The 21037-nt window shown below is 42.1% G+C and overlaps 1 protein-coding gene across 1 annotated transcript in view; it reads left to right on the forward strand.

The window, feature by feature from the left end:
• The first annotated feature begins 19686 nt into the window (after window positions 1–19686).
• Window positions 19687–21037, forward strand: part of TTC39B (tetratricopeptide repeat domain 39B) — a 128178-nt gene continuing 126827 nt past the window's right edge. The window contains exon 1 of the mRNA XM_083185805.1: window positions 19687–19919. Coding sequence (XP_083041931.1) covers window positions 19878–19919 — 42 coding nt within the window. The 5' untranslated portion in view covers window positions 19687–19877. The remainder of the gene's footprint in view (window positions 19920–21037) is intronic.

The raw sequence follows: 21037 nt of genomic DNA on the forward strand, positions 1-21037 counted from the left end.
TAAACAAAATACAGGTTGAGTATCCCTTATCCAAAATGCTCGGGACCAGAAGAATTTTGGATAAGGGATTATTCCATATTTTGGAATATTGTTAGATTTGAATAAGGTATCAAACACATGAAATACACACACACACACACACACACATATATTTTATTTATACATGAAACAAGGTTTTAAAACTTGAAACAAAATTTGTGTACAATCTCATCATTGGCATGTATTCAATGTCAATGCTCCTATTTCGCCATTTATAATGGTGAGTATGCAGGTTTTTTTGAGAGTAGAGAACTTTTCTCACATATTTTGTACCTCACTGTATTCAACTCTGTTACTTCACAGAAAATATCTTGCGAAGCAAACTGTGTTTGCCCGGCGCTTCTCCCCGTTGTTCGTTGTGTTTGTTCAATGGGGATTTCAGTGTGTCTCTCAAAAAGTCTATTCAATGCACAAATAGCGAGTCCTGTAAGTTTTTTTTTTTTTTTGGAGAGGTTCTCCGTTTTTCCCTCGGCATCTTTTTTAGGTGAACTATATGCTTATCTTTGTTAAATTTGTCCTTTTTTTTGTTTGTTTGTTTTAAAAAATTAAAAATATGTACTGTAATGTATTTATTGCAAGTGCCATAATGCTGTACTACTCTATTAATTGATTTGGAATTTAATAGGTTATTTTAATGGTAACCAATAAGAAATCATTTTGGAATGCTCCTAGTAATTTCCCATGCTTCCTCTCTTCTTGCTCACCTAACCCCCAAACAGGCTTTTAAACACGCTAACAATTATAAAATAAATTAAATAAAAACACAGGGCAAAGAAACAATGCCAAAAGCACAACACAAGGATAAAGGCCAAACAGAACAAAATACACCCGTCTGCACAAACCCAATTAAAATAGTCACACAGCCATTTGTTGTAAAATAAATACTGAACAAAACATTAACCTTTCTAAACCTTTGTAAAAAAATACAAGTCCACAAATGCCAGGAACACGCTGCTGAGATGAAGACCCTGCTCAGGAATATCCCAGTCTGACCAGCTCATGTGGAGAGCAGGAGAAAACCGATCTCTCCAGTTACAGCACTCCCATTTGAACTCGCATAATTATGCTAAGTTCGCAAAAGGGGCCAGCGAGCTGGCCACACGTTGAATACTGAGGAAGTCAGAAATGAGGAGATGAGAAAAAGTGCCGAGCGCTTCAGCGAGATCACAGGGACACAGAACAGTGAGCGGTGAGCCAGACTCTCAAAAAACATTGAATACTCCTCATTTACTTGCACATATTTAGTGCCAGTTACTGTACATATAATTTCCCTAGTAGTGCCAGTTACAGATGTGCCCAGTAGGTTTTTAGCAAAAAAAAAAAGTACGTTCTGGAGACTATCGGTTTCGGAATCATTTGGATAACGAATATCTGGATAAGGGATTCTCAACCTGTAGCAGATTTTTATAGGTTTTTAGGTGTTATTATCAGCATGCTAAATAAGTTCCATCACGTACCATTTTTCAGCAAACTGAAATCTTGGTTTTCATTATTTCTAGAATGACCGTATTAAGCTTTAAAACAAAATTACATTATAGTGCTTTAAATACATTGTTTTATACTATCATTTATTCAAGTTTTGAAGAAGGAGCATTCAAAGAACAAATATTATAATAGTAGGTAATAGTAGCTCTGCAAGCAGCCTACAAGAGAAAAAGTCCCAAAATAAATTTTGAAGGGAAAAGGAAAAGGCAGGAAAAGAACTTCAGGTGCATAAACCTATTTTTTTGTGGTTTTACAATATTACAGTGGATTTCTATCTATTTACAAATTAATGTTTCACCAGAATATATATTATTATGCAATTTCCCCATATTTTCACATTAACTTTTTTTTTAAATCTTGTGTTACAGTACAAAACATTTGTGGCGATATTTGAAATCAGCTTGCCAAAAAACCCTCATCTGCAATGAATACGTCATCAAATTGCAGACAATTTTCAATTATCTAATTATCTTAATTTTGCCAGGCCATCCTATAAAAAGTGGAGACTAAGCCCAAAAAAAACCCCGACAACCTTTCAAGCATTTTCTTAAAATTCACCTTTTTCACTTTCACCTAATCTACCCCTTCCTAGAGCATTCTTGATTCCTTCCTTTGCTTCATACACATGCCATGTCCCATTGCGTTGTGCCTACTGCTCCTGTCAGGGACACCCTTGGGAGAAGAATGAGCCTTGCCATTCTTTGTGCATATGTTATAGGGGGAGGAGATATGCACCAGTTTGATGTCGCCCAGCAGAGCACCAGTAGGTGTGTGTGTGTGGGGGGGGGGGGGGGGGGGTCTTCAGGTAACAGGACCAACCCATCAGGCCACTGGCCCTTCTGGAATGAAAATCAACTAGATACTACTCTAGGATCAGCTAACCCAATTTAAGGCTGTTACAGTGAGTTGACAGGGTCAGAACAACTTAACTTCTATGCCCTGCTATTGGCTTCCTGCTGCTACTACTGGTTCTTTATTGTGTTCCTGGTTTCCATTAGTTACAATATCTATTCTACCCAGTGTACTTCAGTCTGCAAGTACTCATATCCATTCAATTCAGTGCACTTAAGTCTGCAAGTTCCATCATCTATTTACACTGACAATTTTAACCATCAAATACCAGTAACCATACTGCACTGTACACTTCATTATGAAAGTTCCATTCCCAATGCTGTCCCTTTACCTAGTAAGCACAGTGTGGTGTTTTCCTCTTCTCAAATACTCTATTACTACTGTGAGTGGAACTCTCTTTTGTTGTGAGTCTCTACATCCACTGTACATAGTTTCTCTATGCCAGTTCCAGCAAAACCCTTGTACTAAGCCACCTCCCACATGAGGCTTCATCAGGTCTTCTAAATTAGCTTCCTACTTTCTCCTAATGTCATAGATGACCTTTAGGTTCCTGTTCTAAATGAACTAAATGTCAGAGACCTGACAATAATATGTAATGTCAATAATAACAACATTGAATAGGCTGCTTACAGAAATCTTATTTAAATACTGCAAACAAATGATGCAAAATATAAACTAAAAATACTGCATAAACGATGGACAATACATATTAAACTTTGTGATTTGGTTTTTATTCTCTCATTATATCGTGTGTTCTCTTAACTTTAATGCATTGTACTAATATCATCAAACAGGTCACTTTCCTTTCTTAATTTAACCTTTATTTTTTTATTTCATTCAAATTCCTTCATCTCCCGCCACTCCACTACCATTTTTCTACATTAAAAGACTACTCGCTAACTTAATTAATCTCACTGGAAATGCTCATCTTCTTTGTTTCTTTTTTAGGCATTAGGAAAGAGCTGAAATAATAACAGCTGCTTTGAGGAATGCATGTTATTGTCATATGCATAATCAGATGGCATAAAGACATTTTGGCAATACACCTATCAAATTCCACAGTTGCCATGGAAATTAAGTCAAGCCTCGTGATTTGCATGTAACAGCTGAGCGGATCAAGTGCTGGACAGTTCCACTTATTCTCAGTAAGATTCCTGCAGCATGCTTTAAAGAATAAATTATATTTCCAATACATGTACCTGTTTTTTGGGGGTTTATTATCATAATCCCCAGAAACATCTTTTATAAGCTTCCTCTTATAAAAGGAACTCTCTCCTGTTTCAATCTTCTAGGATTCACAAACGACTTTAGCTGCTAGACTCCTTCCTCTCCATAACAGCTGCCTCTGCCTTTAATGGCTGCTAGCCATCCGATGTCACGCTATTGCAAGGGAATATATGCTCCCCATTCTTGCATGTCTCCCAAAAATATAATTGTGGTGCCCTCTTGTGGTGCCACTCCTAAAGTCCAATACCAGCACTAGATAGTTGTGCTGGTTCCTATTATACAATAGGGACAATGACTATGGGACTCCTCCCAAAAAGTAAACCATCACTACTGTAGGGCAGCCTGGATTAAATGGTAATTTCACAATACTACATTTAAACCCTTAGATAAGGTATTATAGTTTGCTAGAATAAATGGCCAGTTCCCACCCATTTAGCTCCATCTCTGCTCTGGCCCTCGCTGCTATTCCTGCCCTCCAACTGATCCACCTCGGACTCCCACTGCCACCTTTCACCACATATCTCCATCCTGCACCCATACTTACCTTGGTGGCTGGTCCCCTTTTCTGTCCTGTCTACATTATTCATGCTGTAAGTTTCTAGTACTATTCATTTGACATCAGTTATAACTTTTCACTACTATACATCTACCATTCACAGTGTGTACTTGAAAAGGAACTACATTGTACCTCCTCGTCTTAATCCAACCATTAGTGAATCCTCCACTACTTCTCCCACCTTGTTGGTAACAGAAATTCAACAAGAGCTGACAAGAGGAAAGTTGGGAGAGCAGAAGACCACAAAATAGGAAAGTGCAATATTCAATGTGGTATAGGACAGGGGCATGACTCATGGCACAGGAAAGGTCATATTCTAAAGATGTTGTGCAGAGGGGGATTGTATTGGCAACACTAAGATACCAATTTAGAAAAAAAAGGTGGGGGAGGGGAGGAATGTTTATTTTGAAAAATCCTAATTCCCAGACCTTGACTATTTTCTGCTTTTTTTATTTTTTTATTTTTATTATAGCAAATATTACACATAACAAGCCCAAGGGTATACAAATTCCCCTTGCGGATAAATACAAAACAATCCACATAAAAAAGACACGTCAGGACTCACAATAACAGTACAATGACAGATAGTGTATCATCTTAATAATATCTCTTATATAAGAGGAAAAACCATTGAGCCTTTATCCATTGCACCATTCACTTATCTCTCCTTAGTCTCTATATCATTACTTCAAAACATTCTATCGTTCTCTTCTATTCAGCGTTCCTGAAAAAAAGATCCCAAAACCCTCCAAAATTTTACTATCTTAGAATTTCTGTGTTTATCTAGGGTTTCCATCTTAAAATTTAAATTTATTTTATTTACCACTTTCTGAAAAGTTGGGATCTGTTCTTATTTCCACATTTGGGCCGTAACTGTTCTGATTGCACTAAGGGTTTCATTCAACAGATATCTCTTTGAATTATTAGGACTAGCAGGTTCTATATGCAATAGAACCATCTGTGGTGACCGTTGTATACTAGTCTCCATAATTAAAGAAAGGACAGTTTCCATTTCCAGCTAAAATCCTTCTAGTCTTTTACAAGCCCAGAAAATATACATTAAGTCCCCTCTTTCTTCTCAACACCTCCAATATAACTCTGGTTGTCCTGGGAAAATTTTATGGATCCTTGCTGGTGTATAATACATCTGATATACATTTTTTAGGTATCTTTCAATGTGTATGGTAGATTTAGACACTTGGTGAATCATCCTAAACAATTGGGCCCATTGCGTTACTTCTAAAGCAAAATTCAACTCATATTCCCACTTTTCTTGCCACCTAGTTCTTGTATCAAGATCTTATACCAAAAGGCAATCCCTCCTCTCCTTCCAGGCCCCGAGAGTCGATTCAGCTTCTCCTTTGACAACATTCCCATTTCTCTCAAGACATAAATATAAGATTGCAGCCAATGCCTGATTTGTAAATACAAAGAAATAATAATTTACATTTAGGATCCCATGTTTTTCTTTAATCTGTACAAATTACATCAATTGTCTATACACAGAGAGGTCTGCTAGTATATTTATTCATCTGTCTTTCTAGCTATCTAAGTTCAGATTTGGTAGGCTCTTAGCCAGAGCACTCAAGGTCAAGTTCCCTATCGGAACTCCCAGCAATCCTTTTAGATCCAAGAATTTGTACCACACTTTCAGGACCACCTCTATTGATTTTAATTGTCTTACTCTTTTTCCTTATTTGAGGGGGAAACCATATTAAATCACCCAATGAGATGCCTCCAATTGAATTATCCTCAAGTACTAACCCCGCTTCATCTCTGATAGGTCTCCTCCATTGTCTAATCTGATCAATCAAGGTAGCTGATTGGTATAGTTCCAAATCTGGAAAATCTAAACCACCTCTAGTTTTAGGGAGCATCAAGTATTTTTTCGCTATTCTGCCCTTGTTATTGCCCCATAAATATCTGTTTAATACAGAATTAAATCTGTGTAACCAAAATTTAGGGAGCAAACTTGGAATTGCTTGGAAGAGATACAAGATTTTTGCCAATAAGTACATTTTAACTACAAGGTTACTTCCAACTTCATCCACTCATCAACTTTCATGTTTAGGTGATGAAGCAGTGGGCCATAGTTGAAATCTATCAAGTTCTTCTCATTTGCAACAAGCTGGATCCCTAGGTATTGCAATGCATTCTCCTTCCATCTAAATTTGAACTCTGCTTTTAAAAGCGTCAATTCTGGGATATCAATATTTATCGGGAGAGCTTCGGATTTACTTCTATTTAGCTTGTAATACCGGTATGAGACTTACGAGTATTTATCTAAAATATACAACACTTCTGAAAAAGTGTCTTTCGGTTCTGTCAAGAAGAGAAGTACATCATCCGCATATAGTAAGATCTTGTGCTGGATTTTATTCACTATCGGGCCTCTCACTGCTACTGTTTGTCTTATACGTTCCGCTAGTGGTTCTATCGCTAACACGTAAATGATTGGAGATAGGGGACACCCATGTCTTGTTCCATTCAAAATGGAGAATTTAGCTGAAACAAAACCATTACAAGACACATGCGCCGAAGGTGCTGTATAAAGAGCCAGAATGGCTTCCAGGAAGCTTCCTTCAAAACCCAAATTTTGAAGGACTCTTTCCATAAAACTCCAGTGTAGCCGATCAAAGGCTTTTTCTCAATCCAGCGATAGAGCTCCTTTTGAGCTACTTGTTCCATTATATGAATGGCTCTATGAATATTACCCGGGCCTTGTCTATTCTTTATAAATCTGGCCTGGTCCACCTTAATTCTCTAAAAACTGGGGTCAACCTACTTTTTTTTATCATTTTAGCATATATTTTGATATCACTATTCAAAAGGGCATTTGGTCTGTAATTGTAAGGCAATGTCAAGTCTTTTCCTTCTTTACCTATCAATACTATCAGTGCTTCAAGCATTTCTTCTGGGAATTTCCCCGCTTGCCTCCCCTCTTGAAATACCTGGAGCAAAATTGGAGCAATCTACTTGTGATATGTTATGTAGAAGTTATTTATAAAGCCATCTGGCCTGGGGGCTTTATTTGCCTTCAGTGTCTTAATTGCTTCTATCACTTTTTGTAGTTTCCAAGGAGCATTACGAATCTCTAGCTGTTGTTGATTTATCTTAGGGAGTTTTATTTTAGCCAAGAAAGAGTCTATATCCTATAGGGAGGGTTGGGGTGTATTCTCATCTTCTTTTAGGTCATACAATTTCTTCCGATAATCGTCGAAGATGTTAGATGTATACGCCGGGTTAGTTATTTTAGCCCCCCTCTCATTATATAACGCTTTAACAGAATTCCTTACTCTATCTCCGTTAATCTTCCTTTAATTGAGATGCTTTATTTCCCTCCCCATAATCATTTTCTGCATTTTTAACATGCAGAATTTGATACGTTTCCTGATGGATTGCTAAACATCGATGAAAGCCAATCGACAAATCTGTTAAGATGGGTCAAGGAATTGTGGTAACTGATCTATTAGGGCCTTTACATATTGGCCCTTATTCTGATCGGTGCGGTAATATCCGCGTGCGTTCGTGCCGCCGATGTTTTGTGTCTGCGCATGTGCAGAGGCGTCTCTGCGCATGTGCGAGTGGGGCGTATGGCCAAATCCCGCATGAAATGTGAACACTCCGAACAGGGGGTGGAGAGGGGCGTGAAGGGCTATTTGGGCTCATTACCATATGCATACGCCCCGCGTTTCATGGGCGTTCCCATGCAAACGCTGGGCGTACGTATGGTAATGCGGCCGTGACGCACGTGTAGGGGGCGGACATATGACATCGCCGGATGTCAGCTGCCCGCCCAGATCCCTGCTTTTGCACTGAAAAATGTCCGTGTGGTCTGAGGTTGCGGGAGCTGGTGGACCACTCGGTCCTGCATTCGATGGTCTGCGACCATCAGGGGCGGATCCAGGATAAAATGACAGGGGGGGCACCATGATAAAAAAGGGTTTGGGTGGGGGAGGGGCGGTGTTAGTGGTGCCAGTGTACATGCTAAAAAAGCGGCAGGAGAGGGTGGGAATGGAATTAAAAATAGGCCCTGGCATTTAAAGTATGCAGGCCCACCATGGCGACAAAAGTGAAGGATGTAGTTGTGCGTGCGCCGAAGGCGCGCTCTGGAAAAGGGGGTGTGGCCACTCAACAGGGTGCGTGTCAACACCATATACAACTTCTACACATTATGCAACAAAATACTAGACCCCATTATACTTGCCCCTTACACATGATGCCAAATGGATTGTGTCAAAATTCACATAATGCCACACGGATTGAGCCAAAATTCAAATAATGCCACACGGATTGGGAAAAAATTCACATAATGCCACACGGATTGAGCCAAAATTCCCATAATGCCACACGGATTGAGACAAAATCCAAATAATGCCACACGGATTAAGCCAAAATTCACAATACACTTCATAAACAGGGACATTGGTCCTTATTCAGATCTGATTGCAGAACAGATTTGTTCTCAAAATGGGCAAAACCATGTGCACTGCAGGTGGGGCAGATGTAACATGTGCAGAGAGAGTTAGATTTGTGTGAGTTATTTTGTTTCTGTGGGTAAATACTGGCTGCATTATTTTTACACTACAATATAGATATCAGTTTCAACACAACCCACCCAAATCTAACTCTCTTTGCACATGTTACATCTGCCCCACCTGCAGTGCACATGGTTTTGCCCATTTTGAGAACAAATTTGTACTGCGATCAGTATCTGAATAAGGGCATTTGTCCACCAAAGGCTTGCATTAAACATTTACACCATAATGTCCATTACACGTTAAGTTACACGCCATTATGTCCATTATGTGTTATGCCAAACACCATAATGCCTATTAAAAATTATGCTACATAAGTGCTGCTTCTCTACATGCTCATTGACAAGGGTTCTATGCTCATTGCCAGAGGTTCCATGCTCGTAGCCATGTGGGATTACATGCTCATTGCCAAGTGGGAATACATGCTCGTGGTAAATGGGGGACAGCCGCTGCCAGGCATAAGTTATAGCCACTGACAGTGGCAGAGCCTGGCTGTATTCAGAGCACTGCAGGTCCCGGCTATTTGAAATAATACCCCTTTCACACCAGAAAATGCATTCCCAGGTTGGTCCCTTTTACACCAGCCTAGTCCCTGCATTTTCTGGTGTGAGGGGTAGAGAAAACCACCCCTCCCCCTTTAACCAGTTATCTAATTTAACTGGCTATATCTTCGAAACCAACTGACCCATTTACATGAGACAAGTATCATATTGAAGAACTTTTGATTGGGCTTTGAATGATTTTGGTCCAGTGAAACTGGAATGTTTGGTTCCAGAGTAATCTGCCCTCAAAGAACATGATCAGCCATGAAATTACATTTCAAAAATAAAAAAATCGGTTTACACGCAATATCTCTGGAACTGATTGACCGATTTGGACCAGCCTGGTATCATATTGAAGGCCCAGCGATTTGGAATTGAATGAAATCAACCACAAGCTTCTGTGATGCCAGGGCGGGAATTGGCAGCCGTCGGAACCGGGTGGGGGTCGGAATTGATGGGTCCCATATTATCCTATGGGGAAAAAACGTTACAGGTTTGCCAGGTGATATCTCCGGTTCCCGGGGGGCTAAAGACACGGGGCTGGGCTCGTTGGAAAGCCCTGGTCCTCAGCTCCAAAATAAATGACAGGGGGGGCACGTGCCCGGGTGCCCCCCCCCTGAATCCGCCACTGGCGACCATCGAATGATGGGGGAGGTTCCCTGAGATGGAGGAGGCGTATTCCGTGAAAAATACACGTGCGGTCCGTTCGGCCAGCTTCTTACCGCGTACGGACGGAGTTGGCGATCCGTATGGAAGGCGGGGTTTCGCACGCACGGTCCTGGCCGCATATTCGGATCCGGCCGCACCGATCAGAATAAGGGCCATTGAGTCTAAGAAAGCGCAAGGGAAATCGTAAAGAGACAGTTTGACATAAGAGAGATGGAGGATTTTCAGGGGAGATGTAGGTTTGATATTGTGGGAGGACCTTTTGGTGTTTTCTTTTTCTTTATTTTTTATTTCTAGTTACCAATGAAACATAATTCAGTCCCCAATGTCAATTTATTTTCCAAAACAAATGATATGAGCATATTAATGCTCCAGACGTATCTATATACTGTATGTGAAATTGGGGTACTCAAAATAAGCACATGAAAAATGGAAAAGGCAAACATATACATTATTGATGCATATTTATGTACAACTTTAAATAAGCTCCAATCTGTCTCTCCCATATTACTTAATTACAAAGCAGCATGTAGACTAAAAATAAATAAATAATCATACACTGGGAACGTCTGAGAGAAGTCATGCTAAACACCCCAGACCAAGCATTACTGGGATGTTTAGACTAAGGGTCCCAGATTACATATCATACTGTCAAATATGTATGTTTGGAAATACAATTTTTTGGGGGGGCCAACGCAACTGAAGAGAGTTTACACTTTAATGCATTGTTAAGGCCCATACACACTGGACGATTTTGAGCTCAAAGTAGCTCAGTTTCGTTGTTTGAGCTGCTTGAGATGTTTTACCAGCAGATGAGCAATGGGGTGGACGGCTTTCCATAGAGCCCTGCTATGGAAAGTCATCCACCCTGAGGAAAATCGCTCATAAGGGTCAAAATCACTGTGTATGCACTAAGCATTTTTCAGCCCAGCGATTTTCCCCATTATCATTACATACCCGCTGGGCAAAATCACCCAGTGTGTATGGACCTTTACATATATAATTATTTAATGATGAAAGTCTCTTAAATATGTGACAAATTAAAGGATTTATGCTTTGTTAATGCTTTTTAGCTTAATTTGAACAACTCATAATACTTTAACTCAGTCAGTAGTTGTAATTCTTGCTGCTTATATAACGCTTACAGCCCAGACAAATGAGCATTCTTTACTTTTCTCTTCTTATTTTTTTTTTCGTTTTTTTGTCCTTGCCCCCTCACATTTTCCACTTTCTATTTCTGTTTCTTTTTAACTCTACATTGTAATGCACATTACTAATATTGTTTATTCAAGCCCTTAAAATGTGTTTCATTAGTCTCATATGCACTCTCTTTTTAGTTATTTTGCTCTTATACTGTGTTTGTTTATTTTCTCATATTCAGGTTTTGTGCAAATTCTAGAAGAATGCCAACAGAATCTAATTGTTTTGGCTCCACATATATTTTGAGAGAATTTTCTTTTGTTTTGCTCTACATATCTGATGAAAAAGTTGGATTTTCTTTTAACCTTAGTAAATTTACCCCATTTGTTTTGGCACCACTGTTTCATTTGGGTGTGGTATAGGGATCCGACAGTCGGGATCTTGAGAGTCATTAGCCCGATGTTGGGATCCTGACTGGCCGGACTCAGACAGCATGGCAAGCACAACAAAGCCCCTTGCTGTGCTCGCCACGCTGCGGGTACGGTGGCTTGCTACGCTCGCCACCTATTCTATTCTCCCTCATGGAGGTCGTGGACCCCCACGAGGGAGAATAGTCGGTGGCCGTCAGGAACCCGTCTGTCTGTGTTTTAACAGTCGGGATCCTGACGTCGGGTAAATGACTTCGGGATCCCGACTGTTGGGACCCAGTCCGGCACCCGTTTCATGCAAATAATGAAATATTTAAAAAAAATGTATTCAGAATCTTCAAACAGTCAAATAAATGCAATATTATAAGATATTTGGCGATGGTTTAAATGCCATAAAAAAAAAGATAATACATTTTCATCTTTTTCATTTGATTTTTATTTTATTTATCTATTTGTTTCTTATATAGCGCAGCATAATCGGTTTCACTTTACAATTGGAACCAATAGTAATAGAACAAAACTGGGTAATAACAGACAAACAGAGGTAGGAAGGCTCTGCTCACAAGTTTGGGTATAGCCTTGTGTGTAAGTAAAGAAATGTTATATTAAATACAGTAAAAAAAACAGTAACCAATGGAGGGACTGACAGCAGATTAGCAAACGATGAAAGTCTAGCAAGGAAGATACCATATATACTCGAGTATAAGCCTACTTTTTCAAAACATTTTTTATGCTGAAAAATCCCCCCTCGGCTTATACTCGAGTGAGGGTCCCACTTGAGTCAATAAGTTTTCCCAGTTTTTTTGTTGTAAAATTAGGTGCCTCGGCTTATAATCGGGTCGACTTATACTCGAGTATATACGGTAAGTCTCGCAGCTCCATTCACAATGGTGTGTTGTGAATCTGTTTCCGGTAAGTACAATAAGGAGTCACTTGCAGTAGTCAATGCCTGAGATAATAATTGTATGGATTAGAGTTTTTGTAGTGTCTTGTGTAAAGGGCCCTACATACGCAGAGATTTGTGTCAGAGATTCACAACGGGAGATTCAGCATGGGAAGTTTCAAATCTGTTACAACTGTCACAGAAAATGACGTAAAAAACAGCACTTCATCACAAAAATAATGTTATATGGTAATTCCTAAATAAACTTCCTTAATAAATAAACGTTGGTGGCATAATGTCGCTCCCCCTCCCACAATTTAATCATTGGTGGGCCCCCCCCCCCCCCCCAAAAAAAAAAAACCCTTTTAAATCATTGGTGGCCAGTGGCACCCCCCCAAAAAAAACTTTTAAATCATTGGTGGCTAGTGGAATCCCCCTTGCCCCCATCCTGCAAACAATCGTTGGTGGTGCAGTGGGAGCAAAAAAAAAATACTTACCTAGTCCGGAGTCCAGCGTCGCGTCCTCTCACTCCCGCAGCGTCAGTGAAGAGAGTGGGCGCGTTGTGGCGGACCAGGAGGCAGCGTCAGCGGGACTGCAGGTAGGCGTCGGCGAGGCGGCTTCTGCGGGACTGCAGGTAGGCATCGGCAAGGCGGCGTCTGTGGGCTTGATAGCGACGTTCGGCGTCTTCAGTCCCTCAGAACAGCCCTGCTCATCTGCCCGTGGCCACACATGTGGGAGATGAGCAAGAGCTTTCTGAGCGACTGCTCTGAATTGTCCAGCGGGTCCTTTCTGAATCTTGGACAGATTCAGAAGGCGGGGGCGTGTATGTAAATCGCTGTGTGGGCTATACACACAGCGATTTAAATGCGTTTTTAGGCATTTTCTGAGTGATTTGTTAAAATCGCTCAGAATATGCCTGCATATCGTGCTGTGTGTGGGGCCCATAAGACATGGTCATATTTTTTATATGTATATCAGATGTATATGACATGATTTAGAGACAGATTGAGGGCAGGATGTACTAAGTTAAAAGAAAAAAATGCGGTGAAACCGCAGTTTTCAAGGATTTAAGATTTACCGCATTTGCAATTGTACCAAAACCCGGCCTCCCCATCTTTGCTGGGCAGAGTATCACCACCATTGGAGACCTCTACTGCCCTCCTTCGGGTCCCCACTGTTCCCCCAGTCACCACCCGCTGCCCCCACTAACCCTGCCCATGTCCCTAACGTGGAGATGGGCAGGGAATCTGCTCCATGCCGCTGTGCTGATGGGGATGCGCGAGCGTGTGAGATGCTCATGCGTCCCCGTCAGATGGAGCACCTGACCACCAGCCTGCGCCAGCTCACGGGATCTGGCGATTCCACAGGCTGGCTGGGAGGTGCTTCGTCTGTTGGATGCAAGATCTTGCGCATTGATAGTTTCTGTCAGGGAGGGTTAACAAGTGATTTAAATGTATTGAAAAGTCTTAGAGGCTTGAGCAGAGATGAGAGAATGGAAATAAGTTTGTTTGGCAGTGCATTACGATAAGATTCGTAGATAGTCTTAGATGTGAAGAAGTCAATCGGAGTACATGATATATGCCATTGACTGTCTACTTTACTTGAGAGGTATCTTATTAATTTAGAATGCCATGGTTGACATCTTGTAGTGGAATGTCTGAACAAAGGGATGGGGAGGTGGATGGATACCGATGCACAAGCTAGTAGCACTTACTATGCGCAATTTTGTATATACACAAAAATATATTGATTTCCACAGTATGAGTGATAGTGTGCTGAAATACAACTATAAATTGACAGCGTGGAGGTGCTCCCCTGAGAGTAAACAAGACATTACACAACAAGGAGAGAAACTACTCTCTGGTTTTGGGGGCACAACTTATTTAGAATGTCTTATTTAAAACATAACTTTTATTTTTCTGTAATGAAGAATACAATACACTTACAACACATATATGACAACAAACAGATACATGAAATAAATATTTTGAGTGATGTTTTCATTTAATCAAACACTCAATCATTATATGTGGTATTTGCTCTATATTCCACAATATTGTGTAAGATGTCACCACTAATTCAGAAATATTGGGTGCCTATTAGAGCTACTGACAAATGAATTATGCACAATTTTTGAGTTTTGTGAACAATAATTATTAAAAGTTAACGTATTACTCCAATATTGTATTGTACACTCCTAGAAAACAATAATAAAGACTTGTATCCTTTGACTGCGTGTACAATGAACAGTCAGAATTGCAGTACAGGAATAAATATTACTGCATGCAGTATGAGCAGGAGCAGAAGCACGATAGGAGATAGCGGAATATCTCTCCCCGTGTTCAATAATTCATTTCAATAAGCAGTGTGATTTATCATTGATGTCACACTTTTAGGTACAAATATGGGTAATAAATTTATTGCACTGAGTCTTGACACTGTTACATGAATAGCAGTGTATTCCAATAAGTGTCCTGGCTAATACCAGTATTATTGTATGAACAGTTGCCGCTGGCTAATGGATGGTTTTTTAAACAAAAAAAGAATATATAAACCTGCGATGCCTGCCCTAGAAAGATAGGTTTAATATAGGTGAGTGATAAGTAGTGGGAAAGCAACACCCACCGGTTTAGGGACTGCTGCTTCTTGTATAGGGATACCCGAGGGATTACCAAGTGAGCGAGTACCCGTAATTCCGGAATTTTGGGGTAGAAAATTAAGGTATTACTTCTGTCCTTTGCCTGACAGAAAAAAAAACCCTGTTGGTATAATACCAGTGCAGGGTGTTTACCTTTAGTACTGGGGGATGAGTGCGTCCCAGTGAGAATGGTGATTGGTTAGGAATTATAAGAAGAGAAATCAGCCTCTTATATTTCAGAACGCGCTGCTGCTCCCCATTTGCCCTGGGGTATTGGTGGGTGGTAAGCGGCACTCTTAAGTGATAGCGGAGGCTGATATGGTAGGCAGTTAAAGTGACGAGGACAAGGTTCTGCTGTCCGTGATTCTGTTATGCAGAGTCCCAAAGTTTAGGTGGGAGGCAAAGATGCAGGGGGAGTACCTTACATGTGCGGTGGTATGGGGGATGTATTGTCGGTGATCCTGAAGAATGAACCCTGCTATTTATTGCAAATCACTCCCCTAATGGGGCGTTTCTATTATATTAAGTGATTGTGCCGTTGTTGTGTTTAGTGGGCACGGATAAGGTACTGTAGTACATTTTCCAGATGGGAATGTGTAGTGTATAATGGTGGAATATACAGCAGTAAAGAATTTGATAATAGTGGCAATATTAATTACCTAAATGTTTTGTCACATGAATAGGGAAATTCTGGTATAGTGGAATGTATCTGGAGCCACTTCATCAAGAGCTATTTCTAGAGTTTGGTTCAGGTGAGTGTAGAAATTGAGGGAGTGTAGAAATTGGAATATTGGAAAGTTCTTGCAAATTAATAGTCTTAAGATTTTGAGGAAGTATGGGGGCTTCACTAACATTGAAGTTGAAGTAATGGAGGACAGCTTGCAGGTGATAGGTTTGTGATCTGAGAGAGGCAAAGTAATTTCGAAACTGAGCATAGTCTGGTAAATACAAGATCAAGGCAATGTCTCTCCTGATAAGTGGTGGAGTCAGTTCGCTGGAAAAAGCAGAGAGATAAGGTGTCACACAGTTGGGTTTTGTGGACTTGGTGTTGGACTAGAACCTAGGGCCTTATTCTAGTCAGTGCCATATTAAGGTCTAAATAGGCCTGGAGCTGGAAATTATCAAGGGCCTATTATGCACAATAATAGGGGTTGTGGCCAGCACCTAATAATGTGGGTGGCGTGGTCAGTGTTCTGGTTGGGTGGTCTGCTCATAGGTCCCAGGATCATGCAGGGACATTCCATTTTCTGGTGTGAGGGGGAGAGAAAACCATCCACCTTTAAACAACCAGCTATATCTTCGGAAACCAACTGATCCATTTACATATTTGTGTAAATACTTTCAACTAATAATATATGCCTGGAAAAGGCATGGGGCTGGCATAGGAAAAATGCAGGGTGATATATTGGCGGGTGCCCTCCAAAGTTGCACCCACAGGATGACGATGTCCTAAGATACTTGTGGGGTGAGGCGGCACTCCAGTCATAAAAAAAATACTGAAAGCCGAAACTTGGTAGACAACATTTCAGCACCTTTTATGTGGTCACTTAAGTTTACCACACCATATACCCCTCATACAAATCAGGCACCACCATAGTAACCCCCTTGTTCTGTACTTGCCTCTTACACATTATGCTACATGGAATGAGCAAAAATTCACACCGACTGAGCCAAAATTCACACTATGGCACACGGATTGAGTTAAAATTCACATTATGCCACACAAATTAAGGCAAAATTCACATTTTGCCACATGGATTGAGCCAAAATACACCCTATACCAAACAGATTGAGCAATAATGCACAATATGCTTCATAAACAGGGGCAATTCATGCCAAAGGCGTACATTAAAAATTTACACCATAATGCCCATTACATGTTAAGCCACACACCATAATGTCCATTACGTGTTATGCCAAACACCATAATGCCTATTAAAAATTATGCTACATAAGTGCTGCTTACCTACATGCTCATTGCCAGGGGTTCCATGCTCATTGCCAAGGGGGAATACATGCTCGTGGTAACTGGGGGACAGCCGCGCCGGGCAGAAATGACAGCCATTGATAGCAGGGCAGAGAGCAGGGGGCTGCCCGGCTGTATTCAGAGCACTGCAGGTTCCGGCTATTGGAAATAATACCCCTTTCACACCAGAAAATGCAGGACTTACCCGGGAATATGGTCCCAGGATCATGCAGGGACATTCCATTTTCTGGTGTGAGGGGGAGAGAAAACCATCCACCTTTAAACAACCAGCTATATCTTCGGAAACCAACTGACCCATTTACATGTGGGCTTCGAATGATTTTGGTACCGTGAAACTGGGCCATTTGGTTCCAGAAAAATCTGTCCTCAAAACAACAGCCATGAAATTACATTTCAGAAAAAAATTGGGTTACCCGCAATATCTCTAGAACCAATGAACCCATATGGACCAGCATGGTATCAGATTGAAGGCCCAGCTATTTGGGGTAAACTGAGATTAACCTCAAGCTTCTGTGATCCTGGAGGGGGAACTGACAGCCGTTGGAACTGAGTGGGGGTCAGAATTATTGTGTCCCATGTTATTCTATGGGGAAAACGTTCCAGGTTTGCCTGGTGGTATCTCCAGTTCCCAGGGGGCTACGCGAGCCACCTATTCTATTCTCCCTTCATGGGGGTCATGGACCCCCACGAGGGAAAATAGCCGACGGCCGTCGGGAACCTGGCCGTCTGTGTTTTAACAGTCAGGATCCCGACGTCGGGTTAATGACTGTTGGGATCCCAACTGTCGGGACCCCGTCCGGCACCCGAAAGTAGTAGCGCTGCTTATACATCATTTCCAATTTCCACAGTAACTGGCAGTAGTAGCGCTCCTATATATATATATATATATATATATATATATATATATATATATATATATATACACACACACACACACACAGTATATCCTAGGTGCAGAACCGGCACTCCAGAGGTTAACAGTGTGGTGTAGATACTCAGGTGCCCTCCTAATCTCCGGAGGAACTACTCAGGGACATAGATGCAGACAGATGGCAGCACTCTGACATGTAACTGTGCAAAATTGGCGCTTTAATCGGCCGATTAAAGCACCAATTTTGCACAGTTACATGTCTCAGAGTGCCGCCATCTGTCTGCATCTCTCTCTCTCTCTCTCTCTCTCTATACACACACACACCCACACTAGTTGTCGACAGTAGTAGCATTGCTTATATATACATTAAGCCCACACCAGTTGCCAACAGTAATAATGTATGCCCACACCAGTTGCCAACAGTAATAATGTATGCCCACACCAGTTGCCAACAGTAATAATGTATGCCCACACCAGTTTCCAACAGTAATAATGCTGCCTATACGTATGCCCACACCAGTTGCCAACAGTAATAATGCTGCCTATACGTATGCCCACACCAGTTGCCAACAGTAATAATGCTGCCTATACGTATGCCCACACCAGTTGCCAACAGTAATAATGCTGCCTATATGTATGCCCACACCAGTTGCCAATGGTAGTAGCGCTGCCTATATGTATGCCCACACCAGTTGCCGACAGTAATAGCGCTGCCTATACATATGCTCACACCAGTTGCCGATAGTAATAGCACTGCCTATACGTATGCTCACACCAGTTGCCAACAGTAGTAGCAATGTCTATACATATGCCCACACCAGTTGCCGATGGTAGTAGCACTGCCTATACGTATGCTCACACCAGTTGACAACAGTAGTAGCAATGTCTATACATATTCCCACACCAGTTGCCAAAAAAGCTGCATGCCCAGTATAAAGTCAGGAGAGGTTGAGGAGACAGGAAAGGGACATGAGGGGGGCATATGTATTAAGCCTGATAAAGTGGTGATAAATTGTTAGGTGCTGCAGAAACCTTGTGTCACCATATAAATAAATTCCCCTGCAAGCCGGGAGAGGCAGCACGAGCGTGTGCACATGTATGCATGTGCAAGTGCGAGACAAAGGTCTCCCTTGTGCACAAATGCCAGGGCCGATTCAGCGGCCCAGTCCATTACTGATAACAATAATAATAAAGTGAAAGATGATAACGCACCAGCCAATCAGCTTTTTGAAAAATGACATTTAAGGTGCCCATACACGTTAAAATTATTGTATACAATATCGCATCTCATAGCATATCGGTTTTGCGATGAGATCAGATGAGATGAGATCTAGTACAAAAAGTATGTGCTGCACATACTTTTTGTACTAGATCTCATCTCATCTGATCTCATCGCAAAACCGATATGCTATGAGATGCGATATTGTATACAATATTGTATACAATAATTGTAACGTGTATGGACACCTTTAGGACCTAATTGCGTGCATTATCACCTTCCACTTAATCACACTTAATACATCTGCCCCAGTGTGTGACGGGCAGTAGCCAGGCAGGTGTAGGTAAGGTATGAGTGACCCACGGTCTATACACCGACCTCGGAATCCCGACTGATGGTATTCCGATAGCGAGGCCAGCACAAAAAAGCCCCTTGTGGGCTCCATGGCTCGCTGCTATGAGGGTTGTGGTTCCCCATTAGGGAGAATAGCCCCTGTCAGTCGGGATCTGTCGGGCTGTCATCGGGCACCGTCCAGCAGCTGTAGTGTATAGTACTTCCAATGTGTGAGCAGCAGAAGGTGTGTCTGCAGGAGGCAGTGCTGCACATTGGATACACACACTAGGAAGGGCGGAGACTCAGGAAGCTGTGAGCCTGGCTCTCCTGCTGCTGCGCTCGGGGTCTGAGGCTGAGCTGCTACTCACTGTAGAGCGCAGGGAACGCATCCTACTGCCGCTCTATATATACTGGGGACACACCGAGCGCTCCTGTGACCTGTCACTGCTCATCCCGGCGCAGAGGAGTGGAACATGGCGTTTGTGAGCGATGGGACCGAGAATGCGCCGGATGAGGTACAGTATGACTGCCTTGAGCAGAGAGGCAGGTCTGAGCTAAGGATATAGCCATATATGTACACTATGTCTCCATAGAGATAGTGCCTCTGGCAGCCCTGCTTCCCAAGTGCCCTCCGGCAGCTCTGGGGAACTTTGAAAGGGGGCTTGAATGAGAAGTGAGCAATAGACGGGTCTAGAAGGAATGCCCCACGCCGGCCACTTCCTCCCACTCCCCGCTCCGTCACTTAGGGCACAGTGTAATGCTGCTGGTCTCACCTGGGCTGTGTGTGCGCGCAGTAACAGGTGTCGCTACTGCTGCTGTGTGCACGGGGGGAGAGCCCGGCCATGTACTAAGCATAGCTCTTTAGCAGAGTGCTGCATCGCTGACATGCTAGAGAAATACAGTATATACAGTAGGTAGAAGAACTTGCTAGCTGTGTACTGTATCTGTCACATACTAGCACAGGGTTGCTTACCTGACCCTCTCCTTCAGGGAGAAACTGCTCTGTCCCTGGACTGCCATCACCTGTGGTGAGCTAGGTAATTGATAAGAAATCTGTTTTACGACATTACCAGGGAAGTCCAGGAGGTAGGAACAGAGCATTTTCTCCCTGAAGGAGAGGGGCAGGTAGGCAACCCTGTACTAGCATCAAATAGATGGGAGAGTACAAGGCAGCTGCAGCACTTTATCTGGTCTTGGAGACCGGCTACTTGTAGCTGTTCTGCCATCAGCAGAGGCTACTGCTGCTGTGTGCACCTGTAGGTGTGTGGCAGAGCACCGCTGTGTGTGTGTCACTGCTCAGCAACAGCCGGCACGTGATCCACGGTGACAGCCTTGTGTAGTGTCACATCCACCCAGGGAAGATGTATATTATTAGATCTGGGAGGGGAGCCGCTGCGCACTGTTCAGTGGAAGTAGTCACATATCGGTGTCACGTATTTCTTGTGCGTAAAGACAATGCGTTGTGTTATTATAGTATGGAATGAAGTGGTAGCACTGTAGCTTAATTTAACGCTTGATGGGACTAGGGACCCATGGGAGATGTGATTATTTGGGGCAGACTCAATTAAGCGTGATGCTCAGATGTAAGCTGCGCCCTAAACGGTAATTACGGTAGAGCCGGCTGCGTTTGTTT

This window comes from Crinia signifera, chromosome 1 (assembly GCF_055691185.1).
Source record: "Crinia signifera chromosome 1, ASM5569118v1, whole genome shotgun sequence".
Classification (NCBI taxonomy): Eukaryota; Metazoa; Chordata; class Amphibia; order Anura; family Myobatrachidae; genus Crinia; species Crinia signifera.